This window comes from Brachyistius frenatus, unplaced genomic scaffold, assembly GCF_029030835.1.
Source record: "Brachyistius frenatus isolate BFR_SWC_R1_liver_20210118 unplaced genomic scaffold, ASM2903083v1 Contig_15, whole genome shotgun sequence".
NCBI lineage: Eukaryota > Metazoa > Chordata > Actinopteri > Embiotocidae > Brachyistius > Brachyistius frenatus.
In genome coordinates, this window is record NW_027210614.1 from 6,012,380 (window position 1) to 6,035,581 (window position 23,202).

General features: G+C 40.2%; 1 protein-coding gene across 2 annotated transcripts; it reads left to right on the forward strand.

Moving 5' to 3' along the window:
• The first annotated feature begins 802 nt into the window (after window positions 1-802).
• spata17 (spermatogenesis associated 17) lies at window positions 803-21,451 on the forward strand. 2 transcript variants are annotated; one of them, XM_069693782.1, is made up of 8 exons: window positions 803-871; window positions 1,441-1,530; window positions 2,852-2,933; window positions 4,341-4,391; window positions 6,806-6,909; window positions 13,081-13,204; window positions 17,310-17,549; window positions 20,753-21,451. In XM_069693782.1, the coding sequence occupies exons 1-8, from the start codon at window positions 804-806 to the stop codon at window positions 20,873-20,875; spliced, it is 882 nt and encodes a 293-aa protein (XP_069549883.1). In that variant the 5' UTR covers window position 803; the 3' UTR covers window positions 20,876-21,451. The 2 variants fall into 2 exon arrangements, with proteins under 2 accessions (XP_069549883.1, XP_069549884.1); XM_069693783.1 differs by having other exon boundaries at window positions 17,310-17,371.
• The last annotated feature ends 1,751 nt before the right edge of the window (window positions 21,452-23,202 follow it).

The window sequence follows — 23,202 nt, forward strand, 5'->3', positions numbered from 1 at the left end:
AATATGAACTATATCCAAGACTGTGACAAAACAAAATGAGTTGCAAAAGAGGTGCAAATAAAGAGACAAAAAATGAAACAGACAAAATGGCAACAAAGAGATGCAAAACATATGACACCCCCCCACCCCCAAAAAAACCAACAACCCAGAAATAAATGCAAACGACCACAACGAGATAAAAAAAAAAAAAGACCGATGAGACACAAGACAATAGTGAAGAGAAGCAAAATTACCAAAATGTAACATAAAATGACCAAAGAAAGACAAAAAATTAACAAAATGTGACACAACACAACCACAAAGAGGTATAAAAGGACAACAAAGAGAGACATAATGACTACAAACAGATGCAAAATGATCAAAATGAGACACAGAATGACCAAAATGTGACACAAAAGACCATAAAAAGACAAAAATAGGAAAGAAAAGAAAGAGATGCAATATTAACATAAACAGATGCAAAATAATGCCAAACATCTGCAAGACGCAGAGTAGGAAACACAAAATGTCTGCATTTCACGTCAGTATGGCTTTCAATTTCTGGCTCCTTTGTTGGCCTTTTACACTTCTGAGTCCAGGGACCTATTCTTTCATAATCCGTCCTTATATGAATACTATATTTGTATACTTTATACACTGTAGGGTAAGTGGTATCATAAGTCAAACTCTTTTAGGTGTTTCAGTGAAGTACTCAATATCAGGACAAAAAGTAATTTTTTTCCTAAAAGCTCTGAACGCATCTCCAGTTACCTGGGAGACGTTTGTGTTGTCAGGACAACAAGTAAACTCATGCCCGAGTAGACATGGCGCAGCTGCTGAAAATACAAAGTGAAGTTGAAGAGTTTAAAAAGGAATACTTCTACAGAAACAGGTGTGTTTATATCTATATATATATACACGTATATATACACATGAATGTTCGTACACATACGAGTACGTTTTATTCATGTAAGCAGGATCGTTTTGGCAGTTGTCGAGCGTCTTGGAAGTCACCAATTATTTTTACGTTACCTGAAATGTTAATTAACGCCAACATCATATTTCCGTTCGGCAAACTGGTTAATTATCGTGTCAGGCTTGTGGTAAAAGCATCCTGTGTTTGTTTTGTTTTGTGTGTGACGGTATTCTTGGCGTCACCAGCAAACAGCGTTTGTATGCCACAAACAACGGTTGCGTTAGATTTGAGTTGTGTTTACCAAAAGACGGTGCTTCAGCTTTTAGCCTTAAAAAATAATAATAATAATAATAATAATAATAATAATGTACGTTTCATGAATCGGCACGACAAGCCAGCCCCTCCAAAGCATATAGCAGCACATGCAAACACATCGACGTGTGGCTGTGATACTATCTGCGGAGCGTATTCATGAACGTTGGTATGCTACAGCAAGATGAGCTAATGGAGCTGCAGATGACTGTCATTGTTTTTATGTCCTGCAGCCAAGCTGAAGAGACCAGACAGAAGGAGAACCATGCTGCCACCCAGATTCAGAGCTGGTTCAGAGCCTGCAAGGTGCGGGCTTACCTCAGGTATTAGATAGATAGATAGTTAGTTTATTAATCCCCAAGGGGACGGTTTTTTTTTTTATATTGTGTTTATGCGTGATGAGTGTGTTGATCCATTTTGAGCCTGTAAACCATAAAAAAAGAGACTTTTTTTTTTTTTAGTGCTCCTTCATATGCCATAGACCAACAAAAAACAAACCAACCTACAACACAGGCCTAAATATGTTATGTACCATTTCGAGGTTTGGTTGTCCTTGTACAACATTCAGACAGGCCTGTAAGAGTTAATTTCAAGGGAAACCCTGATATTAGCTCACTGCCATAATTATCCCACTTCTAGAGCTTTGCAAATGGCCTCGAGGAATAAATGTCGCTTGCACTCTGTGCTCCTTCCACAGAGAAATGAATGTCTCTATCCCTGTGCTTGTTCCTATACTGTGACCCCAGCACCATTCTGCAGGGTCAGCAGACAAACTTCCAGACAGTAGGTTAATTCAGATTACTTTAGTTAATTGATCAATGCGTTAAGTGGATAATTAGCAACAATTTTAGCTGCCTAAGTGCAACTCCGGGGTTGTGCTATCCCCACTATAAGCATTGATTTTCTGGGCATATAAATGGCCTTTTGGAAATTGATGGCCTCATTGGAGGCAGAGAATCGCAGTGGACTTGCATTTAGAGTATGTTTGAAGATGAATACAAATGTGTGCGGCTGACTAAAGGGGGTGAAAGGCTCATCGGACATGATGGAAAAGCTTGGAAGAGCAGAAATGTTCTGTGTGTGTGTGTGTGTGTGTGTGTGTGTGTGTGTGTGTGTGTGTGTGTGTGTGTGTGTGTGTGTGTGTGTGTGTGTGTGTGTGTGTGTGTGTGTGTGTGTGTGTGTGTTGTGAGAGCTTGTATTTGTAAGCATAATGTTTCCCTGACCTTCTTTTAATTTTAATCATTTTACAGCCTAACATTTGTATGCAGTAAGTCACTCTTCTCTTTTTTTGTTTTCTCCCAAAAAGAGATCACAGTTTATTCCGACTGGTGATTTTATGGGATTTTGTGGTTTAATTAATTACATTGCATGCAGGAATACAGTTCTCAAAACATCTTTGCTCTTAGCTTGGTATTTTGTTTAATCTACAGTTCCCTCATAGTTACAGAAACCTTTTAGGTTTTAGCCTTTATGTACTGAACTGGATGATTTCTGAGGATAAACAACCCAGCTAATGATCAAAGAAAGAAATCCACCATTTAATTTCCCTCTGTGTTTATCTGAATAACTTTTTTCAGGGATTCCTTCATTTCAACTTCGAAAAAATACCCATCCAATCCTCTCCCCAATACGATTTTATTACAGCCATCTGCACAAGAAGGCAATCATTATACAGAAGATATGGCGGGGCTTCACAGCAAGGGCACGTGTCAGACAAATGGTGAAGGTAAGCCAGTGCCTGGAACGGCTATAGATATATTGATTATGTTATGATAGCATGCATTAGAATTCAATTGCTATATTCCTAAGTCCCTGCGTCTGACCTTAAGAAATATAATTCAGTCATTACACATTGGGAAATTAGCACTTAGGAAAAATGATGCAATATGATAAGGAATTCCATCTATATTGCAATTCCTGGGATGCATATAGAAAAAAAGGAAAGAGTTGTGTGGGTGTGTGTTATGTGTGTGCTTTGGTAAAACAAGGCCCCATTTTCAGCATATTGCCTCCAACTGCTTCTTAATTGAACAGATTGTTGATACCGGATCCAATACCCAGCGCTCTCACGTATAATTTTCCCCTGGATTGAGTTTTGTAAACGTATCACAACAAGCTATTTATCATGCCTGTAAATTGACTGTTTGCTAAAGCATAACTGCCAGCCGTCGTTTGGGAGGCGTTCAAGAAATGGAAGGGGGGGGTTGGGGGGTTGAAATAAACAATGAAGGATGTGTCACACCACACATATGGGCTAAAAAAGAGGCTGTTTGGTCTCATTTGAAAACAGACGAGCACTAATTTGAATCACTCAAAATTGCCACGGTGTAGTATTTTGAATTATCCCTGAGAGATTCCATTCTTCACTTCCTCTATCCCTCTCTGTCTGTCTTTTTCTCTCCCGCGGACCTTATCATGTGTAATGTGACGTGCACAAAGCCTCTTCCCAAAACATCAAGCTGAATTTACAACCTCCTTTCAAGTCTTTGTCTTCCTTCCCCTTCCTCTCTTCCCTCTCTTCCCTGTCGTTATTAAAAAAGACGTGTTGAGATATGAATCCCTTTTATGGCCGACACTCCAGTTTGCTCCTGAAATGTGCCCCCAGTGGTCGGCTGGCACGTTTGGTGTTGCGACGGCTCGTTGAGCGTGTTGCTGAATATTCTCTGGCCTTTTGTTAGTCTCTTCTGTGGCAGTGCTGTCATTGATTATGAAATCCAGAGGAGAGCGTTTGGCCGTCATACATCTCCATTAGCGCGCTGCTTGACTACCATAGATTTTCTTGGCCCTTGTCTGCGTTGGTGTATTAAGAGAGTACCGTCCTCCCCTTGATACAAAGTCCCACTAACCGCTTTCTCTCTCTCTCTCTCTCTCTCTCTCTCTCTCTCGCTGTCTCTCTCTTCCTCTTTCTCTCTCCATCCCTCTGACTTTTTCTCATTCCTCCTGTCTCTCTTGCTTCCCCTCTCTCCTCTTTCTGCCCCGCTCCCTCCCCCGCTCCCCTCTACAGTGGCCCTCTCTGCGCTGCTTCTGTGCAATGTATTATGTATAAAGAGCTCTTTATCTTTGACGCCTGCTGTGGACAGATCAGAGGGCCGGGAGACAAGATGTAACGCCATCTTTTCCTTTGTGTTCACAGGAGGCATATTTTATCATGAAGATGAATTTCTACAATGAGATGGCGGTCAGGGTAAATATCACCACGGTGTCTTGTTTTAGCAAATGGAGTGTCGTGGTTGGGGGACACGCTGTTGCTCTGTGTACTGTGAATAGGAGGCCCCGTGAATAGCAGCCCAAAAGCACTTCATCATACTACTTCATTGCAAACACTGTACATCATAGAAAATTCTTTCATCTTATATGCAGCCCTTTTTTTTCTTACTTTTGATAATGTGGCACCATTTTGACATTTCTGTACAGTTTCATTTTATACATAATTTATTATCAGAATTAGGTAAACAAAAATTAAGAAACACTTTCCACTTCAAATATGTATCATTAAACCTGCTTTTATTTATACATAGTGCCTGGTAAAAGGCCCTTACCATCAGAAGGCTATACTTTATATCAATGTCTGGCTTGTATCTCATTTTTAGCAGTATTTATTTTATTTTTATTTCTTCTCAGTGCTCATGCCCATCAAATGTTCTCTTTATCCCCTTAGCAGCTACTACTGTTAAACTCATAAATTATAACACTGTAACTGTGACTGATGCTTTGGCACTTTTACACAAGAATATTTCACAGAAACCTTATGTTTTTACAATTCCATATAGCCCTCTCTTCAGGCTAACAGCCTCATTCTGCCTAAACCATTAAAGGGTTTTATAGACCAACAAAAAAATCCACTAGTGTTTATTGAAGCGGGTGTGTCGCTGTCCAGCCAGACAGAGATGGTTATAAGATTTTCATATTGGTGGAAAAGCCTGGAAATTGAGCGGTTCAAATTTTATACTTAATAGAAACCCAAACAAATAAAGCCGACCACCCTGCCGTTTCAATAAATGTCACATTATAGGAGAGACATGGGTATAGGGGAAGTGTTTGACCCAGCTGTTTAGGTCACAGGATGAAAGGTTAGAGGTGATGTCACCACGTAGAGCAAAGCAGAAGCTTCTGAAGTTAAAGAAATGAGGCCTTTATGGCCCATTTAAAATAACCACAGTTTCCTATGGGAAACAATAGGCATTTTAATGGGAAATTATGTGAAAAGGGCTGCTGGCTCAGTGGTTAATAACCCCACAAGGGCCAGAGGAGGCTTTTCTGTGCAGAGTGTTTTCTCTGTGTTTGTCTGGGATTTTTGCAGGTGCTCCAATTTTTCTCCCACTAACCTTGACCAAGGCTTTGGCCCCAGAAGTGGAGTTGGTCCCAGGGCGCTGCACTGTGCACTGCCCACAGCTCCCAACGAGATAACATAGCTCCCAAAGAGACATCATGAGGCAAATGCAGACATAGAAATTCTCCAAACAGATCGATTACATGTTACTAAAACTTCAGAAATTTAAAAATCATAAATGATTAATTGATATTATGAAAATATATCTAGCACCTGGACCTGGCCTTTTTATGATGCCACCTGTTGAAAGTTTTATCACAAAGTACAGAACTGCAATCTCTGTCTCCATCTCATGTCTTCTGACACATGCACCTCCTGGATATAATAAAGCAATAATGTTTCTTCACCGTCCACAAATGGATGAGTGAAGGACATCTGTACTCTTTTACCAACGTATTCAGTGTGTAAATAGACAGAAAGAGAGACACAAAGGGAGAAGCAATCATCTCAGAATCCCCTTGTGATATTTCCTTTGAATCAATTTTGACTCTATTCTTTTTTTTCTCTCCCCTCCTGTTGTCTTTATCACGATGTGGTAGCTAACAGAGGATAATGTATTAAGGTCGTAATAGAAACCAGTGTTTACATGCCGCACCTCGGATTTGTATTAGATTCAACAGCATCGATTTCACTAGTCAACAAAGGTCAGCAAGAACTCGAGAGGCGGCAATTACTTTATTTAAAATTATCTATTGACTGGCAGATCAATGCTAATTCTCATTTTGCTCTTTGTTGGTTTTCCCCATCCTCCACTCCTCCTCTTTTCTCCTCTTCTTCTTCTCCTCATAGTGTGATTATTCTTTTACCTGCCATTGTTTTAATCTCCTAATTAGTCTGAAGGACATCCGCCCCCTTGCTTTAAAATGGTCCACTGGTGTGGGTGTGGGTGTGTGTGGGTGTGTGTGCTTGGTAATCTGGAGCCTCCTCAATCATTGTGGCCTGATACAGTTAAATATATGAAGCTGTGACAGTTGTCTGTCCCACCTTGGAGTGTCCCTCTGTCACCATAGGGTAAAAAATGCATACAGGGTTATACTTGGTTTAAAAGTGTCCTGCCTTTATGTTAATACCATCACAAACAAAACATTTAAAAAGACAGTATCACTCCCAGGACTGAATTAGTTACTGCTTTTCCTGCAGTGACCTTACTGTCTTCGCAGAGGACACATCAAGTTAGTGTTAGGTATTAAAATAATTGCTATTTTAAACCCCTTCCATTTTGTCAACAATCAAGCACAATATTGATAACCTAACCTCTAATCCCTCAGATCCAACGACAATGGAGAGGATTCTTTGTGAAGAAGTATATTCATAACTTCTACGCACGCAAAAGATATATGGAAGGACTAGCTGTGAAAAATGAGCTTGTAAGGTAAGAAAAAAATGGTGTTGTATATGAGGCTTAAGAGAGCAGACAATTTGCCTTTATTGCCTTTTATTTTGAGCGGCCAGTTTATACTATTTGTAATTTCCTGTGTAACTCACTTCAAACTCTATTGTTTTTAGAATATTTTTCATCTTAAAATACAGTTTTCAGTATTCTTCAGGATATATTAGAACTGACATACGGCATAGTGTGACAGCTTTCTCAGTGAGAGGAATTTGTCACCCTATATATTTTGTTAGGACATATATTTGCCCGGGGGACTACTAAAAGACCGAGAAGGGAGTCTTCATATACGTGTTGACCAGAAAGAATTTTGATTAGTGTAAGGGCAGTTGGTTGAAAGCTGTACTTGTGTTCCCACAACTTTAAAATGATGGTGGGACTGGGGTAGGAGGAAAGGAAAAGTGAGGGAATGAAAGAGACTGAGAGACAAAGAGATAGAGGAGAAAGAAGAGGGAGAGAGAGCAGTCCTTTAAAGTGCTCGAGGCTAAGAGAGAGAGAGAAGTGAACGATGTGAAGAAATTAAAAATTAGCCTCTGATTTGAACCGCAGCTCGTGCATTAATAAAACATTCTGCGCTCCAGGGCTTACTGCTAGAGATATGCCATCTTTTATTTTTGACAAAAAAAACCATCATGTTTAGCTAATAGTCACATTTTTAATGTTGCTAATATATTTTAACCGAAAATATCTTTAGGCTTCTGCTAAAATTAAATGTAAATTTGTTAAAGTGCTCCTTGGATCACTGACTTCCCCCGTCACTTCCCCGCCAGCGTTCCACCTTTCCTCCACACTCCTTGCCCCTTTTAGAGGTAGGAGGTACTACACTGTTAAAGTCCATCAAAGAAGCTTCTTTCTTTTATAGTACACAAAAACAGATACACACAAACACACACAATTGCTTCAAGTATTCTGACACTTATGACCAGTGGTTGGCATCATTGTGCTTATAATATATTTTTTTTTATCAAATTTGACTATAAAGTACTTCAGAATTTAGAAAATCTATAGTAAAAAGTATGTATAATTAGACCAAAGTTTACACATCTTATGATATCTTGTAATATGAAAACCAGTATGCTGGTATTTTGTAGTTTATGTTTTTTTTTTATCATTCTGATGGAAAATTAAACACCAAAATAAAATTTGAAATGATGAGAGAAATTTGGAAATAAAGAACCATAAAATAAATTGAAGGCACAAGATGTGATTTATTTTGCAGGTTTAGTCTTGCTGTTTTGTTGTCAACCATATGACATCCCTACTTTCTTTATACACACACAAATACACAAACACATACACTGCCCCTCCTCCACAGTGGTTTAGGGTGTTGAGGTCACTTTCTCGCCAGTTAATCACATGTTTATTTAGTGCTGCTGGGGTCACGATCAATTAACGCCGTGCCGGCATTTATTTAAAATATCCTTTCCGTGTTGCTGCTGAGCCCTCGGATCGCACACTGCCTGATCAGTCACCCCGCAAAGGTCTGCTTTTTAATCCACCAGAACGCTCCCTCCCTCTCCAAGTCTGTCTGTCTGTCCGAACCGCTGCATAAATTATTCAAAGTTGGACTAATGGTCCCCGTTTAGTGAAGGCTGATCAGCTGTGCATGGTAATGATACAGGAGGAATACATACACTGCCAAACCTCTCTCTGTCCTTTCTCACGCCGAGTCTCTATTTCAATCTCTTTTTCTCATGACAGATCTTCCCAGCTTAAAAGCATCTGTGTCATTTCATTAGGTACAGCAGCCAACTAATCCATGCCACCTACACCATCCTCTTCTATCCACTGCCCTCTCTCTGCCTCCCTCCCTTAATCGCTGCCTCCTCCCGCTCTCTTTCTCCTTCTCTTTCTCAATCTATTTTGCGCTATATCTTTCTCTCCCTCTCTCTCTGCCACAGGTTCACTGTGCTTCAGTGTCCATCCTCATTCATCCTTCCTCTCCTTCTGCATAGCCTAATGAAGTCAGGACCCCAGTGCAGTCCCCACTCTGCCATAGTTTTCCATGATACCCCAACAATTTATCACTTTGTCAGGGAGACACTTAAAGTTCCTGGGCTTTAATAAGGGCATGCAGTGGGACGATAGGGGCAATTAGGAAAGCGGGGCAAGCCCGCTTTGCATATTTACTAAATGTGCTGGTGTCATCGCTGCCGCCACTAACACGGCCTGTTGACTGCATGAATTATTCCTCTATCTGCAATAAACAGCTGGGTAATTATTATTGCCATAATCAGATAAATAATTCTCCCTGTGATGTTGCAACAACGAGGCAAAGTCTTTTAACTTATCCTAAAGAGTACAAAAAAAGGAGACTCAGGGAGAATTTATGGACTGTCACTAGGCTGAGCAGCACCAGTGTGTTTTTTTCTTTTCTTTTCTTCTGGTGCTATACTGTCTCTCCTCCTCTCTCCACTTTTTTCCCTGTCTCTCTTTGCTCCAGCCGTCTTCATTCCTCCCTCTCTTGTGTCCCTCTCAAGGACATTCATGAAAGGAGAGCTGCTACAGTGGAGCGAGTGCGGGCCTGCCCTGCGATCACTCTCCGCTTCTATGCGTCAGTCTTTCTTTTCCTGCTCTTTCCTTCTGATCCAGTTTGGGTGCAGACAAGTTCACTCCGTCAGTCTGATTGGATTTGGATGTTCAGAGTGCGTGTGTGTGTCTGTTGTAGTATAATTTGGGTGCACTGCTCTCCCTGTCTCTTTAGAAAATTACTTTTTAGAGTGAAAAGTATGTAAGATGTATGAAATTGTCAGTTTTTCTTATTTTTATTTTTTTTACCATACGTATATTGATTGGCAGTATTCTCTACACTGGATTCCTCAGTTGCTTCCATACCTTTTCGTGGTGTTTACTACTTTAGTGAATTAATCAATCAGTCAGTCACTTAAATGAAAAGGAAGTGTTATGAGGGTGTTGAAGGCTCGATACATTGAGCTAGTCAGTGTCTAAATTGACTGGCTGACTAACCCCTCGTTGCCAGCTATTGAATCATTCAATTGGAGCAATTAAACAGCCAATCAGGTCAAGCCTCCATTAAATATTTAGAACCTGGCCAATTAGCTGCTCCGGTGCTGGCCTGGACGACCGCAGGTGTGGCCTGCTGTCCCACAATGCCTCACTCTCTGATATCCCATCAGTCCTTGGCGCCCTGTTGTGAACCAGGGAGTGAATTATTGAGGAAGAAGTAAGAAATGTAGCTGTACTATATTATCCATTTAAATAAGTTAAAAGTCCAGGGTGAAAATGTCAGTAAGGGTTTCAATCATTTGAAAGTAGTCCAAGTTGATTAGCTTTGTCCAACAGTTCAGCAGCCATCAAAAGTAGTCTGCTGTCAGAGGGCCTGAACCATATCATATGGCATGCTAAGCACATTGTAAGTGTCCAGTAATTATAGTGTGCATGCTATAATAAAATAATACTTTAATGTGTAAACATTAGTGAACCATAATCTACTGGATACATCCATTTACAATTTTATATTGAAACTTTAAGTAACATATCAATGCCTAATGTAATCTACGGAGATGCTGTTGCAAACAGTTGTAGTAGTAGAGTAGAATAATAATGTAATTTTACAACAGAATTACATCAAATTACTGTTGCGGTTACTCTTGTAATGATATAGAATTTCTATATTCAAAAAAACTTTAAAGCTCAATCTGTCTGATATTTACATATACTGAACTGAACTGATTTATAACACGTCTGATGGCTACACAAAATAAAACCTCTAATGCCACAGGATCCTCTTCACTACAATATTGCTATTGAAATCACAACCACTAAATGTGTACCCACCATTTAAAGCATCATGTATGCTGTTAGTACGGGCAGTAATGCCCTATTATATTAACATATTTTGTTTCAGATTTGTTTTCTGTGTGTGGAAAAATACCATTGGTACAAGGAGTTCAATGAGTGCGCTTGGTAACAAAAATATGCATTTTTAAAGTTATGTTTTCAATAACTGTAAACATAGACATTCTGCTTCCCCATCTTTTCACCCATTAAAGATACGATAATGAATTTATCTGGATTTTACCCAATAAAGGCAATCAATAAAATGTCTGTATTCTGGGTGTGTAAAATTGTGAATGAAAAAGTAATCGCCTTAAATGTGGCTCACTGTTTGTACTCTAAACAGATATTCCACATTTGTGTGGTTGAATTTTTGTCATGGTTGATCAACTCAGAAGATTCCTTCTAAGGCATCATTTTTGATTAATATAACAAACATAACTGAGAGAAGTTACAAGTTGGAATTAAAGCAAATGTTTCTTTCTTTTCACTTTCACTCAGTCAAACACACACAGATGCAGACACGCGCACACGCACAGAGGGCATGTGCCGCTTGCCGAACAGGGCTAATGAGGGTTGTATGTTGTGGCGGCTGGTTGGGTCGACACAGATCGAGGTGCCTTCAGCCGTTACAAATCTGTTTGGCTTTTGTCCACTACACAGCAATTAATAACACTGGGGCTGGGGGCTGGGAAGCAAAGGTCACCCATTCAGCCTGACCTACACACATACACACACATACACACACACACACGTACGCACATACACACATATGGACACGTATGCAAGCAAAGTGTATGAACATGTAGTATGAACACTGATACACGCATACATATTTCTGATACACATACACACACCAATACAGTCTCACTTACACTCTCTCTCAGCTCAAACACATACAGACATATGAAAACGGGTCCTGACCCCCAAAAACATTGGCAGTCATTTTTGAAAGTGCTATTAATGCATGCGCTAACACAAATGCACAGATATGCACACCAGAACCAATTGGTTTGTGAACCAGACTGTCCCACAATAAACCTAAACTTTATACTATACATTAATAAGTAATATCCCTGTTAGCCAGGTGGACAAATAGAGGCCAAGCAACCTTATTATTTACACACACATCTACACACTATTAAATTACTGTGCTTAATATTACGTAAACACATTTAGACTTTCTCTTCTATTTACCACATGCACGCTTGCACAGTGCTCTGCATATTTCATTTATTTTGTAATTTAATCTGATGCTGAGGAGGGAATGAAAATGCAAAGGCAATGGGAACGCATTGGGATTTCTTTTTAAATGTCAGTAGCCGCCGAATGTGTTAACCTCACATTACAGACACACTTTGAATATGTTGATTCGTCTGTGGAGGCTTGTAATTGAAAACAGAAGTTGGGTAGGGTAAGAAACAGTAGAGAAGAATTAAAGAAAAAAAGGAGGGATAAGGAAAGAAAAAAAAGACGCAGGATTGTTGATGAGCTATGGCTAAACTCTTATTGGTATTGCGCTTGTGGAATTAGATTGGTTTTCCTCGTAGCTTTGTGTGCGTGTTTTCACATTATCATGCCATGTGTGTTTTAGTAATTGTTTCCAATTCCCCTTTTAAGTTATCACCCCCTTGCAACAATAAGGCTGTGTGATTGCGGAATGAAATTGCTGTGTATGGGGTTTTAATGCATCCCATTTAGCCAGCTTCGCTTAACAGATGTCACAGACAGACCTGTCCTGGCTGCGGTGATGAAATATATCCATCATCCTCCCACTTAGAGCCTCTCATGCTCTCACTTTGCTATTTTCCTTCCTTTCAGACTCATTCTCTTGTTTTTCTCGAACAACTCCTCCGTCTCTCCCCGGCTGTCCCAGTGTGATTAGGCAGTTTTTTTATTCATCTGAAGGACACTTAAGGGAATTGTGAGCTTTACAACAGACGACTGTGTTAGAAATACACACAAATACATGCACAGATGTACTTGCAGGAGGTTGACATTGTGCTCAAGTCTTTTATATATATATATAGTGTTAAAATATGAGGTCAGCTGAATCTCCAGATTATGTGTCACATAACACATCAATTTGGTCTGAAAAAGAGTATTATCAAAACAGTCTATTTAAAGCAAGGGATGTAGAATTATATTTAATAAAATGTATGGGTTGTATCCGGTCAATCATTACCATTCAGCAGACTTACTGTACCTTGGTGTGTGAGCATAAGTCTATTGTTTATTATACATGTATTAATATTAAACTTTGATCCCTGTCAGGTACACATCGTGTAAATTAATTAAGTGGAAGTGAGAATTTGAATTGCAGAAATGTTTGTGTATGTTTTGTGTGCCCTGTAGGAGGGAGCTGGACGAGCTCGAGGAACTAAAGAAGAGAGAGAGAGACTGTCTGGAGATGGTAAGAGAGCAGACAGCCAAAGTCTACCAAGCTCACCGGTTACACCACCTCCTCAGTACGAAGCAGGTTTGTCTACAGAAACACAAACACACTCCCTAATGCACATATATTAAATGAAATAACAGATGAGGCCAATATTTGACTGGAGATCAATTTAAAATTTTGATTCCTTGATAACCTGAGCTATATGAAAATGGTTAGGTCTGAAGTTCTCAAATTAATATACAGTAGATATTAGAGTGCTGTCACTAGAATCCCATGTTCCCTTCATAATTCCAAAGTGCAATAATGACATTAACAAAGGTTGCAAGCATGGATGATAAGCCACGTCAGACAATGTTGTTTTAACCAAACCCATCTGCACAGACTGCAAAATTATTATTATCAGGTGTCATTGTGTCAATCTGAAATGTACAGTATGCTCTAGAGAAAACACGCATGCACATGCACGGGTAAATATGTAGGGACTCACACGAGCAGTGAGATAAACATTACTGAGTGGGAGTTCCTCCAGAAACTGTCTACAGAGAGAAAAAAGTCCTCGTTCTTTCCTTTTGTCAACACAAGTGGGCTGTGTGGAGTTTAGTTGTGTGTGTGTGTGTGTGTGTGTGTGTGTGTGTGTGTGTGTGTGTGTGTGTGTGTGTGTGTGTGTGTGTGTGTGTGTGTGTGTGTGTGTGTGTGTGTGTGTGTGTGTGTGTGTGCGTGTGTGTGTGTGTGTATGTGTGTGTGTGTGCCCGCACGCGCGCGCACATGAGTAAGTATGTGTCCTCATGGCTCTTCTGATGTGCTGAGTGGAGTATTTTAGTGCTTCCCCTGGCACAGGTGTGCGTATGTGTGCGTGTGGCATCTACGCATCCCAGTGACTCCCCACTGGGATCATAATGAAGACAAAGCACACTGGTCACTGTTGATTCAGCACCACCACTCCTCTCGCTCTCTCTATCCCTTTCTCTCTGTATCTGGTTCTTCCTCTCTCTCTCCTTCATGCTTGTGCGACCAGCATCGTCATCATCTGGCTTACTACCCACTTCCAGCAGGTATCCCATGTTCACTTCAGACACATAATCACATACACAACTTTTAAACATTTCATCATGGAGGTGTTGAAAACTACAGTACAGTGAAGATTGCATCAGGCATGACCCTCAGAGTACTTTGTATTGTAGGGCTGTATCCCTATTAGTGCATCATTTTAGCTGTCTTTCTCGACTAAATACATAAAATATTTTATGAATATGCAAGAAGGAAAGTTTATGTGCTCTTCCTGTCCTCTGTCCATATCTCTCTCTCTCTCTCTCTCTTTCTCTCTCTCTGCATATGGCAGGGGACTCTTTCCCTTCGTAGCTCTGACCTTGTCAGCAGTGAATAGATGGCTCTCCCACACAGTTCATCCTTCCTCACTTCTCGGACCCCAGCCCACACACACACACACGCACGCACGCACGCACGCACGCACGCACGCACGCACACACACACACACACACACACACACACACACACACACACACACACACACACATACACAGCTTACCAAAAGGCCCCAAGTCCCTCTGACAGAGACAGAGATGCTATGTTCCTGGGGTCAACATCATTGCTCTTCCCGTAGCTAGGTTGGTACTTGTGTGTGTGTGTGTGTGTGTGTGTGTGTGTGTGTGTGTGTGTGTGTGTGTGTGTGTGTGTGTGTGTGTGTGTGCGTGCGTGCGTGCGTGCGTGGTGTGTTTGTATGTCTTTTCGAGTGGTAAGATTTACGTTTGGGTATGTATTTGTGTGGTGTCTACGTTGCCATCCTCCTGTCTCTCCCTGTTTAAAATAGCTGTGTACACTCATCCCTAATGCAAAGTGTTCCTCATAGTTAGAGTGTCAGGCAGTTCTTGAGAACAACAAAAATAATTCATTAATTCTTTGTTGAGATGGGGACCCATCAGTAAAAACATTGCTGTTATCCAGTTGTGCCTACAAGAAATCAGGGTCAGTAGAGTTGAATTCATTTCTCTGTTGTCATTGTACAACACTTGACATTTAGATAAAAAGTACTCATGGTCTAATAATGAAACATTTACTAATTAACTAGTTTGTAATTTGTTATTTTAGAAAGAGTGAGGTTTCGGTTGATATAGTTGAAGCAATTTCCCACTTATGTCCTTTCTCTCTCCTCTCTCTGTTGTCCCACTCTTTTAGAGTGGCCTAAATAGCAAGCCTGTTATTAGCATATAGAGTAGATACAGAGTCCTCCAACTCAAAGCTTTGGTCTGGTAATTAACACACAGGCAAAAGGATCACTGTGATTTGAATAATTATTACTGAAGCTGTGGCAAATCTCTACCCCACTTAAGGACCAGTGAGGCAAAGTTTTTTTATTTTGTGTGTGTACATTTGTTTACATCCATCCATCCATCTATTCATCCATCCATCAATCAATCAATCAATCAATCAATCCATCCATCCATCCATCCATCCATCCATCCATCCATCCATCCATCCATCCATCCATCCATCCATCCATCCATCCATCCATCCATCCATCCATCCATCCATCCATCCATCCATCCATCCATCCATGTCAATGAAAATAACACCTGTTGTCAGAGGGGATCCTGAATAGTGAGTTTTATTATCATTTCAAGGTCTGACTTAAAGTTGGCATATGCAGTTTTTTGGAAAAGGAAAAAAAACCACCAAACTTTTGCTGTTGACTGGGTCTCTTGTCTGCACCCGCAGACTTTTCCTGGTGTGCACTCCCGGCGTCCTGCTCTGCTGACCGAACTTGTAGTGGTTGCCCTCCGTGCACATTGGAAGAAAAGAAGTTGAATCAGAGGGGTCAATGTCTCTTAATTGTTGCCAGTTCATGAAATATTGTCTTTTTCTCAAAAATGGTTTGTCACTGAATCAGGCCTAATATCTGGGGATGGGCACTTGCAGCCAATAGGAACGTCCTCTCTCTGAAATTACCTGTGATTGGCCTAAACTCTCGTAGGGTAGAGTCGAGAGGAGGTCCAGAAATCCAGGGTTCGCACCAAACAGCAACCAACAGTGACGTCAACCATTGGTTTGTGAACTGCTATTAAGTTCCGAGTTCGGATTTTGGCCGTCGCTATCATGCTAGTTTATAGTGGTTTGGAGCCAGAAATGACCATGTTTGGACAAGCTGGGGGGATGACTTGATCTGATTGGGAACCCGAGGAAACTTTGCCCCTCCCATCAAAAGCGAAAACCTGATTGCACCGAAGGCTTATCAATCAAAAAGACACGCCCCAAAAACACTGCTTTTGAGGCACAATTTCTAAATAATGACACAATTATTTTCAGGTGGACTGCCAGAAAACTAATAAGAAGGAGTGAATCCAAATGACACCAAAATGACTCGTGGAAAAAAACTACATTGACTTTGTATTTCATGAAAGAAGTTGAATATGAGTCTATGGAGCCAGAGCCTTCTTGGAGTCAAACCCTAGCGGTCCTCTGTGGCTTTGCAGTTTAAGACACTTCCACATCAGCTTTATCTTACAGACCCAGAAGCTACCTCCACTTTTATATACAGTCTATGCTTCGCTCAGGCCACTTGAATTACAATTTGCTGAAAGGTTATTGTGGATTTTTTTATCCAGTGATGCCAAAAAGAGAAAGTACTGCCTACCCCAGCTTTAATGGGATAATATGAAGGACAATGATAGACTAAACTTTGGTGGGAAAACTGTGTAAAAAATGTTAACACAACTGATGTTTTAAATTACCTCAGAATATCGCCGGTAATACTTTAAATGACTAACAGTTGTTAGTTTCATTTCAAGCTGTCCCAGGAGGTTCTACAATTTGATGGTCCCCCTGATAAACAAAATTACTTTTTAGTAATTTATGGACAGACTTGTGCCTCAAAATCCATGAAACATACAGTAACTGCAATATCCTTGGTATGAATATGGCTGGGGACCTTTGTCATCATGTCATCCACTCAACACTGTTTTTTATTATATTTTCAGTTTCAGTACACTGTTATGTAAAAAACAACAATAATGAGCATTGAGCAAGAGGTACGCCCACAAATGCCTGTCCAAAATACATGTATGCTTTTAATCTTGCAGATTGTTAGCAACAATTGTCTGTTTCACTTTATATATTGTTATATATATAATACAAGGTTAACCTCTCCCTCTCTTGCCCTTTCTTTCCTTAGTGCCCAGGGGTCTTCAACTCTCCATTCAGGCCGGCCCCCCATGAGATGGAGCTACTGCTCAGGCAGGTCAAGTACCAGGTCCCCCCCAGGCTGGCCTCCAGGGGTAGAGCTTGTCTCATGGGCATCCCTGGCCCAACAGACCCCAGTTTCCCAGGGACTTTTGGATCCCCATGGATCAAAACCAGCAGAACCTGCTACTCTAAGCCCAAACTGCCTCCCATTGCCAGCAAAAAACAGCAGGTGATGATGGTCAAAACTAGGACTATGACAGGCATAAACAGTTGGAGACAGAGAAACACAGCACAACAGTATGCAAGAGCATATATACAAGAGATGCTGACTCTGAGGCAAACAGGGGATTAGAGCATGCGCAGGAGGTGAAACAGAGTATTAGTTTAACAAAGTGTCATACTAATTACGAGAGCCCCCCAACATCTCCTTCTTGCCCCATGGGGGATGGTTCTTGATGAAAGCAGAGATCCTTTAAAACTCTTTTTAAAGAAGAATGATATCATTAAAGCAGGGCAGACAGCTCTCTTGGGGGCCACTCCGCAGAGTCATTTAATGCCTGTACCGTATTTCAGTGAGAGCTATGTGTGACTGTGTGGCAGAGTGTTACGATCAGATGTTTGTGTATGACAGTTTAAGTGCATATCAAAAGTAGGTCCCAAGCACAGCTCCAATTAATGTTCTACACCAGCATGATCTGTGCCATGACAGGCACATATGGATTTAATTGTACTATTCCTAAAATGAGGAATTGACATATTTTACTTGAATTTCTGTTTCAGGAAGTTTATCGTATTTTTCCTATATTTTTGGATCATTGGAACATAATATCTCATTTGAATTTGCTTAAGAGCCTTTTGTATCTTTAAAAACATGAAGCTGCATTAACCAACGTTTGATAGCATTTGAGGTTATAAAGCCCTAACGTACACCCAGCACAAAGCAGCGCCAAGCGTAACGCAAGTGTTTTAGCTACTTTCAGACCCAAACAGTTGTCATTTTCTCATCCAACACTCACATTGGTTAAATAACAAGCATCCATAAGCTTGATGTTATCAAGCGAAATGTGAGTTCATTGCTATCTGGGGGCAGCTGGAAGTGATTGTGTGATTAACCAAAAAAACCTTGTCTTAAGTTAACTGTGTAGTATTTTGCTGTCAATTTAAGGCTGCATTATTAAGTTACCACTATACATAGACGTGTACACAACATGCATACACTCTGCTTGTTACACAAAATGGGCAGTGCACAAACATGCAAAAAAATTTAGGAAAAAAATAGAAGACTGTTTACATCAATTTGCACATGAGCAGGTCTGTTTCTGCTGCACAGAGCTGTTCTTTTCTACAACTTGGCAATTCCACTGTTGTAATAGCAATCTGCCAAGGTTCAAGTGCACCTGGCTTTTAAAGGAAATTACTCTGATTGGTTTATTTTTTATCTTGTGACAGAACCCCTTTCACCATGTGCCTAAATCTGAGCTCAGATTATCTGCCCTTAAACTAGCAAAAGTGAATTTGGACATACCTACATGCATTTGGGCCATGCACGTTAGACTGTGGTCTTAGATCATTCAAATATGGACATCCCATGAGTTCTCTTTAAAACTGGTTAATATTAGTGAATTCTGAATATTAGTCCATGTTAATATTGAAAGTATTTTTGAATGATGCTTTAAGCAGTGCAACAGCCGAAGTGCAGCTAACTGAGCGGTTGTTTTCGAATGAGTTTGTTTTAGCACATTATATCATGATCATTGGCGCATTAGTGAATTTATAGGTTGTGCATGTTTCTATGTTCGTATGTGTGCATGTGTGTGTTGATGATTTGATGAGGAGCCATTTCACTATTTGTGTTATTTACGCTCTGTAGCTCTTTATAGCAAAGTGCTTTCCCTATTATTAGTTTCTAGTAATGTAAAACATGTGAGCAGAAATGAGGCGTGGATGTGCCTTATTTTATTAGCTGTACTTGACACACATACATACACTTGACACACACACATCTCCAGCTGGCTGTAGTGGGGGTGAGTCTATTGATGGTGTCAGGAAAGTCTCTGTTTATACATGTCTGTCTTTCTCTGTCCTCCCTGTACGTCTCTTTTTTTGTGTGTGCTTGGGTGTGTCATTAGTGCAGGAAGTCCCCCTTTCTTTCTTTTGCACTCACCCCTACACCCCACACCCCCTCCATCCCTGGTGTGATAACTATCTGGTGGTGATGGATAAGGTTGAGGTGCTGGCTGTGGAAGTGGTCAGGCCAGGCCACTGATCCCGTGGCGATAGGAGCAAGGACAGGGTCCCTGTCCCTCCCTCTATCGCTCCCCCTCATGCTCCCTCCTTTTTTAACACCAAACAACAACTGAAGGTCACCTTAAACAAAGAAAAAACATTTAAGATAATCTGCAGTGCGCAAAGTTTACACATAATTCTCAGAAATGAGCATATGCACGTTCACAAGTTGTTCACAAGAATGCATTTTTTTGAGGATCTGCTGGGGGATCCTTTTTCACTTCACATATAGGTTTAAATATATGTTTAGTAGTTGTAACTGAAGAATATCTTTGCATGTAGGATTGTCTGCCTTTCAAAAATGGCAACAAAGAAAAATGGCCTCAACTTACTTTCATTTATTTAAAAAACAATTAAAACAAATTTTGAGTTATTTTCAGTGAGGTTACTTTTGAATTGACTTGTTAAGACCGTAACTATTCTATTGGATATGTTTCACATGTATTCAGTGTCCTTAGTTGTACTGTAAATAGTGATAGTGTGACAAGCGTCATGAAGTCTTAAGGGGTGTAAGGGCGAAGTGAGGTTAGACAGCGAGAGGCATAAAATCTTGTTACTAAAATGACTTTTCTTGTCTTTGCAAATCTGGTATATCAGTTGACATAAGAAACCAATCACTCAAGGGAAGGAGCAACAATGTCAAGAAGATGTACAAAGACTGAAATGACAGACAGCTGTTTCAAGTTTAACTGACTTGTTTGTGAGATTTGGTCCTAAAAAAATCTGTGTTAAGTTGGACTGCACTTAGATGAATTAGGTCAGAGCAAAAAGCAGCAATATAATTGAACTATTTGCGTTTTAAGCACTGGAAGAAAGAATTAAACATAATTACAGTGTTCCTTCATGTTTGCATATATTCAATAAACAAATTACGAGAAAATTTTTTAAAAAACAGTGAATTTAACCAGTTAGAGATACTGCCTGTCTGATGTAATGTATGCCTTTATTCTATAGAACGTCAATGTCTTTAAAAACAGTTAACATACTGTTGTAGCGGGTTACATTTTACTTCATTTTCGCATAGTCTTGTGTTGAATGTCTTTATGTTTGAAGCATTATGTATTTTACTTAATGCTTCAACAATTTGTTTATTTCTTTTCATTTTATTCTGTAATAAATGGCCCTGTGTGTTGGTGGTTCTTGCAGGGTCTGCTCAGAGAGCCAGGAGAAGTGTGGGAGCAGCGCGTGCATTGCCCTGACTTGATGTTGTGTCTGCAGACTTCGTACACACACCTGGAGGAGGCTACAAATCAGCTACAGCAACAGTGAGACTCCCCAATGTGACACACAAAAAAACACACATAAAATTTGGCTAAAAATGTGGCTAAAAATTTGGCTTCTCATATACAATCACAGATACATAAACATAAATGTGTTTCTTTAAATATTTTTCCTCTCATATGATTTTTCTTTTTTTCATACACCCTAGCATGTGTCCTGACAAGACATACGAAACTGGACACATGTATATTGTTTGAAATCAAGACAGTCAAGAGCAAATTCAAGCAACATTAACTAAATGTACATATCCTTATTATGACTTCTTAAAACTCATAGGTGTACGCCAGGGGATTTCTTAAAGATGGATTCAAACTGGATTTGTTGTAAACAGTGTTCAAGTCTCTTCCTGCAATTGGTTCAAACCCTGTATGCGTTTTAATTAAGAAAAGTGCATGTGTGTGTGTGAGAGAGTATCTTTGCTAAAACACTTGACTGTAAACTCATTACCACTCAGGCTAATCTACTCAGCCGTATGCGTGTGAGTGTGAAGTACTGCTATTAACCCTGTATTTGATCTGTCTCACACAATAATTTCCCTGACTACATTATTAAAGACCACACAGTTTCTTGTCACTCTGTCTTTCTTCAGGCTTTTGTCCCACTGCAGTTAAATGACTAAATAGACAACATACAAAGATCTTTCATTTTTCCATTTTTCCTCTTCTTACTGTTACAGATTCATGCCCATAGAATTACGGTTCCATATGTTATATTGTTATTGCAACCTGTGTAACATTTTTTTTTTTGCTGTTGTTGCTGTATGATAACCAGGGGAACAGGAAGTGTGCTCCACCATCTGAGCCACAGCAGCAATTCATTCACTTAACCAGCCTTCAGATAATAGATCAAACACTGACTTTGAGAGGAGGTAGGATGAAATCGACAAACACAACAATTATTATTGGTATTATTATTATTATTAATAATAATATTATTATTATTATTATTAATAAAGTAGTCATAGTAGTAAACCTATTTTTCTGGACATCCATGCAAAAGCATAAATGAACGATTGAAATAAGACATAAACATGCAAGTAAAAACAACATTTAAGCATATGTTATCTTCTATAACTACTCTGCATTAAGATATCAAACACTTTGCAGACATACAGAGCTGATGAATGCTTTCTTTTCTGCCCTGCCGTCACACACAGAATCCTTCACGGTGTAAACCACACAAGCCTGGTGTGTTACATTGGATAATGAAGATGTAAAAACCTGTATATAATCTATTTATTTCAAGGTATTCCCACTTACCAACATAAAACTGAAAAGAGCAAAGTGCTTGGTTGAAAGGGAAGAAACTTGGCTTTAGTGTGTGCCGTAGATTTAGAGTCATTTCACTTCATCATAACAAAGTCAGTCAGCGTCAGACATTAAACTCAGCTCAGACACCAGCTTTCAGCCTGTATAGACTGATAGCAGTCCTGAGTTTACAGCGTTGTCTGGGTTCGATTTGAAAGCTACAATATAATTCTCCCCTGAAAGAAAAGAAAAGATGAAAAACAAAGAAGCAGTGCAATCTAAACCTTTTCAACTTGTGTTGCACAAATTTGTCAAAAGTGACAGCAATTTAATAAATCGCCGCTCTCCATCACACGCATATGTACACCCACCCACACACATACACACACAATTTCCAGCTATGCCCTCCACTGGCCCCTCTCCATGTATACGTAAATGAGGTGCATGCATGTGTGTGTGTGTGTGTGTGTGTGTGTGTGTGTGTGTGTGTGTGTGTGTGTGTGTGTGTGTGTGTGTGTGTGTGTGTGTGTGTGTGTGTGTGTGTCAGTGAGAGAACGTGTGTGCGTGGGCCCTGCAGTCTGGTCCAGGCATTAGGTAATTGACTGTGTCTTTGCTCAAGGCCTTTCATGGATCACCGTCCTTTATTAGCTCACTTCCCAGCACACACACACACACACACACACACACACACACACACACACACACACACACACACACACACACACACACACACACACACACACACACACAAAGTTCCCAGCAGCTCCACCCCAGCCCCTTACTCCCCACCACCAGCACCCAGACCCAATTGCCCGGAAACGAGGAGTGAAACAAGAGAGAGAGGAGCAAGGGAAGACAGAGAGAGCAGCGACAGGGGAATGAACTAACATGGCCTCAGGAAGTGGAGATAAATAAGTATGGGGAGTGAGTGGGCGGGTAAATGGGGTCTCCTCCAGCTGACAACAGAGACTGGCGGACTAAGATCAGATTTGCTCGTTACATTTTACAAACTTTGTATCAGGCAGTGTTTGTAAAATACAGTATTTGTAGCAAGGTTGGAGATCTGCA